At 29.2% G+C, this 5,428-nt stretch overlaps 1 protein-coding gene across 1 annotated transcript; it reads left to right on the forward strand.

Annotated features, from left to right (window-relative positions):
- The first annotated feature begins 485 nt into the window (after window positions 1-485).
- LOC108773262 (3-hydroxyisobutyryl-CoA hydrolase, mitochondrial) lies at window positions 486-2,583 on the forward strand. The gene is made up of 8 exons (XM_018539014.1): window positions 486-661; window positions 743-839; window positions 1,099-1,163; window positions 1,253-1,494; window positions 1,568-1,809; window positions 1,886-2,102; window positions 2,186-2,373; window positions 2,438-2,583. The coding sequence occupies exons 1-8, from the start codon at window positions 659-661 to the stop codon at window positions 2,581-2,583; spliced, it is 1,200 nt and encodes a 399-aa protein (XP_018394516.1). The 5' UTR covers window positions 486-658.
- The last annotated feature ends 2,845 nt before the right edge of the window (window positions 2,584-5,428 follow it).

Genomic DNA, 5,428 nt, shown 5'->3' on the forward strand with positions numbered 1-5,428 from the left:
GTTTACAGGAAAAAAGCTCTCATCCTCATAATGAGAATATCAGATTCTACCTCACAGGCACGTATTAATATAATGCGTATACTTTTATTCTGTAAAAGGTTTTTCGAATCTGCAAATGACAAAAAAAGTATTTACGATACAAAAATTATACGATTTAGTCGGTAATACAGGAGGCTTTAGGATCCTCTTAACTTTCTTAACTACCGAGGCTTTAATAGTATTTCGTCGGTAAATCAGAAAATATCAGATGAAAATGCAGGAATCTATTCTTTAGAAAGTAGGTAATAAACATATTATATATAAATATGTATTTACCTATTTCTTGGTGACATTGCATTTTCTCAGTTGGCATTAGTGTGCGGTATATTTAGTACACATGTGTATATACATGGTGGAAGGTGGAAGTGCACCATGCATGTGTATTATGTGTATCACACATCTACTCATGGCATTCATGGCACAAGGCACAACTGATTTATTGTTGTTCCAGTCAGCCGACGTAATGAACAGCAGTAAATGAATATATCGGAATATATACATTTTTGTTACTGCCGACCTTTGAATACAGAGACCATTTCTGCAATATCAAGAACGATAATCAGTAGTTAATACATATTTTATGTTGTTTTAAACACTTATTAGCATATAGATTACAAACATGGTAATTGAGATTTGACGTAGAAATTAGAATTTTGCATATCAGGTATGACTGATATCATAATGTGTCAATTATTTCTTTTAGATACGGTGCCTTGTAGGAAAATTTCATTATTCGAGCGTTAGTGCTACAATCTCACGTACTACTGTTAGGTGGTTGACGATGTCGGAATCTGTCACAGGTAATGATACATTTTTTACATCTTATTTCCTCGATGTAATTACTGATGACTTTAATTCTTTTCCCATACAAATATTTCTGCAAAAAGATATTAAATATTTTATATCTTTAATACGTAGAACTATTCTTCTTAGTATATCAATTTGGAGTATACTATAAAAGAATCCTTTTACATTATAGATATTTATACCATTATTAAGATATATTTTAATATTTATATCATTATTCTCTTTCTAAATCTCAAATAGATTCTTTTTCAGCGTCTAAAGGTATTAAAGAAACAACCAATGCTCAAACAAACATGGATGAGGTTCTTATAAAAGAGGTATGTTCACACATTGTTATGTTTGAGAATTTTCATCAAATACTATTTATTAGAATTATTCAAGATTATATTTATTATGTATATAAAAGATTGGACATAATGGCATCATAGTTTTGAACCGACCTAAGGCGTTAAATTCTATAAATTTGTCTATGGTTCAAAAAATACATTCCATTCTCAAACAATGGGAGTCTTCAAAGAATTTGGTAATAATAGAAGGTACAGGTGAAAAAGCATTCTGCGCGGGTGGTGATGTTAAAGCACTCGTCTGGGCACTGAATGAACCAGAAGGAAATCTACAGGGCGAAGAATTTTTTAGAACAGAGTATACGTAAGTGTTTATTCAAGAATAAACGCATTTTTATCTATTTATGTGAGCAAAATAATTTTTTTTTTGTTTCTAGTTTAAATCATTTGATTGGAACATACAAGAAGCCTTATATTGCTATCATCAATGGAATAACAATGGGAGGTGGTGTTGGATTATCTATACATGGCAAGTACAGAATTGCCACGGAAAAAACTCTCTTTGCCATGCCGGAAACAGCAATAGGATTGTTTCCTGATGTTGGTGCGACTTATTTTTTATCTAGATTAAAAGGCAGACTGGGTTTATATTTAGGTTTAACAGGACATAGATTGAAAGGTATAACTTCAATTCTATTGAGAATTTTATAAATGTATGTATATTTATAAATACATATTATATATTTTTTATTAAGGTGTCGACGTTCTCCTTGCCGGGATTGCGACACATTTCGTACCATCAGAGAAACTTGCAGATTTGAAACGTGATTTACTTGCATTACATGAAGTCGACATTGAGTCCATTTTGAATAAATATCAACAAATGCTGAATCACGAGTTCAGCTTGGCACCTTATATGTCACAAATAGAAAATTGTTTTTCTGCTCCAACTATTGAAGAAATAATTGAGAGGTAAGATAAAGATATTAAAAAGTTGAATTAATATTTTTTTACTCGTAATACAGTAAAACATATATTTTGTTTTTTATATAAAGGTTAAAGAAAGATAATTCGGATTGGGCACAAAAAAACATAGAAATGTTGCTCAAAATGTCTCCGTCTTCTCTCAAAATTACCAAGAAAGCGATTGATGAAGGAAAAGAAAAATCCTTAGCAGATTGTTTAAAAACCGAATACAGATTGGCGTGTACTGCCTTAACTAGAGATGGTGATTTTTATGAAGGTAATGAGTTAAAATTTATGCGCGCCTTACAAGTTGTATTCTTGGTTCAATATTTCAATTGTAGGTGTTAGGGCTCTTCTAGTTGACAAAGATCAGAAACCAATATGGAATCCAATATCCTTGACTGATGTAACGGATGAATATATAAATAAACGATTTGAGGCATTTCCTATGGAGAAGGAGTTGCAGTTGTGTACCAGCAAATTATAAAAATTAATTTAATTTTTATATGTATATTGTGGATGTACATATATATATATGTGTATATGCATATACAATATATTGTTATAGAAAAAAGTTCCTATAACGTAGTTATAGGAATCATTTTTATATTTTGATTTTGTACATATTTAGATATATATTGCAATTGTTGATATTGTGTGTTGTTTTTTTTTCTAAGCCTGGTTCCATCAATGTAAGATTAACTTTTATCTCTGTTCAATTTATGTTTTATTTTTTCTAATTCTAAGAATTAGAAAAGGATAAACCATGTAAGTTTAATTGAGATTAGAATTAATCTTAAGTTGTGTGTATATGCTTAATCTTATATATATTTTTTTAAATTTGTGTGGACAAATTGCTCATTTTTTATAAAGTTTCCGAGGTGTGACACACAAGACGAGATGGTATACAAATTCGTGACACCTGATGTCTAATAATTAATAGTTATGGGGCTGCTGAAGATGATCCGAAATAGAAGTCGAAACGTACGAAGAATATTATATTATTAATTTAAGTCTTCGCGCAACACAGCAACCAGCGGTTGACTCTTATAGTCTTGTACTTTTCTATGTTTACTTTCTATTTTACCAAATAAAGAATTAAGTCAAAAAATTTTAATATTAACATAATTGATTGATTTTATTTTATTTTTTTTTAAATTTAAAAAACTTGCTAGACTACAAATAGTAACTATAATCTTAATATAAACAATTTTTTCTATTTCTTTTCCGTATTATTATATCATTCGAGTATATTTTATTTTATCATTATGGCCCCTAAGTATTTGGCAGGTTTCTGCAATGTTTATCTTAATAGAATGAGAAAATACAATTGAGAGAGAGAGAGGGAAAGGGGGAGGGGGAGAGAGAGAGAGAGAGAGAGAGAAGCAATTCATTGTCTTGAAAAGTATAAACTTTCGAATGTGCATAAAATACGCAAATCATTTAATATCGTGTATAACATGTATTACGTTTTGTTTATACTTTTGTAGACAATTTGAGTTTTTTATGTATATAGAAAAGAAATTATTTTTGTTGCACGGGATGTTATTCGAACTTATGAATACACAGATATTTATATGCAAATAATGTAATCTCAACATAAACTATGATGTTAAAATAGATCTATGATATTAAAATCGACTTTTTTATTACGTATTGAGTATATTGTAGGATTAAAAGAATGAATATGTACAAAACTATAATGTTCGTCACAAGTTTTAATTTGATTTTAATACACTTCTCATATGTTGTTACACTATTTCAGGAGTATTTGATGTGAGAATATAGGAGTATTTGATATGAGAATATATGAATTTAAATTATATTTTAAGTAACATAAAAAAATTGAATTTTTTTCGTCCAAAACGCGGATCACTATGCGCTTGTATGTATTCGCGACCTACTTGTACGCTATACCCGCCCGAAATTGCCAATATATGGTACATACTCGCAAACAGTTACAAACTGTTTGTAACTGCCTGTACATTTGCTACCTGGGCCGCTATTCTTGAAAAAAAAATGTATTATAATAATTAGGGAAATATTATTACATATAATGTATGCTAAACCATAGCATATAATGTATATTAGAATATTCCCTTATAGTTTTTTTATATAAGCTTCTTTTCAAGAATAAGGGCTCTGCTTATAAGACGCAACATGTTTGCATCTCTCTGTATATAATTGCAGCCCATTGACAACCGCAACCAATGTGTACATACGTGAACCATGCAAAACCTCTTGCACATGTTGTATATCAACGACCCATAAATATCTTTATTATACAATACATACATTTTTTTTTCACTGGTTACCTGTAGCCGTTACGCACGTTTACGCATCTTCGCGCTCTGTGATCCGTGCATATTTTTTGTATATCTTAGCTAACGACGGCTTAGATTTCTTTGTAACAATCATTGTCAATTATCATGATTGCTACTAATAAAGATATTCTTTGCGTAAGACAGTTTGTTGCCTTATGCTTTTCTCTCTTGGCTTTGGCAAATTAATTCTAGCGAAGCGTACCGTCATATATTAACCGTGGAATTAGAAGTAACTATTTTATTTGAATTTATTTACATTTTTGTGCTATCGGTATTGGTATATCATTTCTCACATTAAAAACAAAGACTGAATTAAATACTCGAGACCGTTTTATAGTTTTATATAATAATGTATGTATTTTTTTGCAAGATTTTATTGATACTTTTAATTTTGTAATTAATTTTCAATACGAATATGTTAATTAATATAAAATAAAGGTTTTAAATTTATTCGGTAAGAGTAAGCATTCAAATGTACATGCACGGATAATTTATGGTATTAGATATATTATATATATGTATATATATACACATATATATATACAATTAGCTAAATTAAGATATGGTAATCAAATCCATCATTAATGTTGTTAATATCTTACGCAATTGCGATAGCAATAAAATCGCATTAGTATCGAAAATTTTAGAAAATATACAAATTTAATTTTTTAAATAAAGATTTGTATAATTCAGATAAAAATCAAATTGAGATTGAAGTATTCTCTAAATTTTTCGGAGTAGAATCTTATTCTAAATTCTCTAAAGAATAAAAATTGAGCCAATCTTGAAAAAAATTGACACAATTTTTACTCTTAAGAGTAATTTTATTCTTCAGAGTGAGAGTCACTCTTAAAGTTTTAGAGAATACAAAAACACACGTAGGTATACATTTTTTACATTGAATTATTACATTTATCACTTTGACGATAAGATCTGCCCAACAATTGTTTCTCGTTGTGGTATCTTGCAGTATCTTTTATATCGTGTTTATTGAATATTTCCATTTCT

The sequence above is a fragment of the Cyphomyrmex costatus genome, unplaced genomic scaffold (genome assembly GCF_001594065.2).
Source record: "Cyphomyrmex costatus isolate MS0001 unplaced genomic scaffold, Ccosl1.0 scaffold20, whole genome shotgun sequence".
Taxonomy (NCBI): Eukaryota; Metazoa; Arthropoda; class Insecta; order Hymenoptera; family Formicidae; genus Cyphomyrmex; species Cyphomyrmex costatus.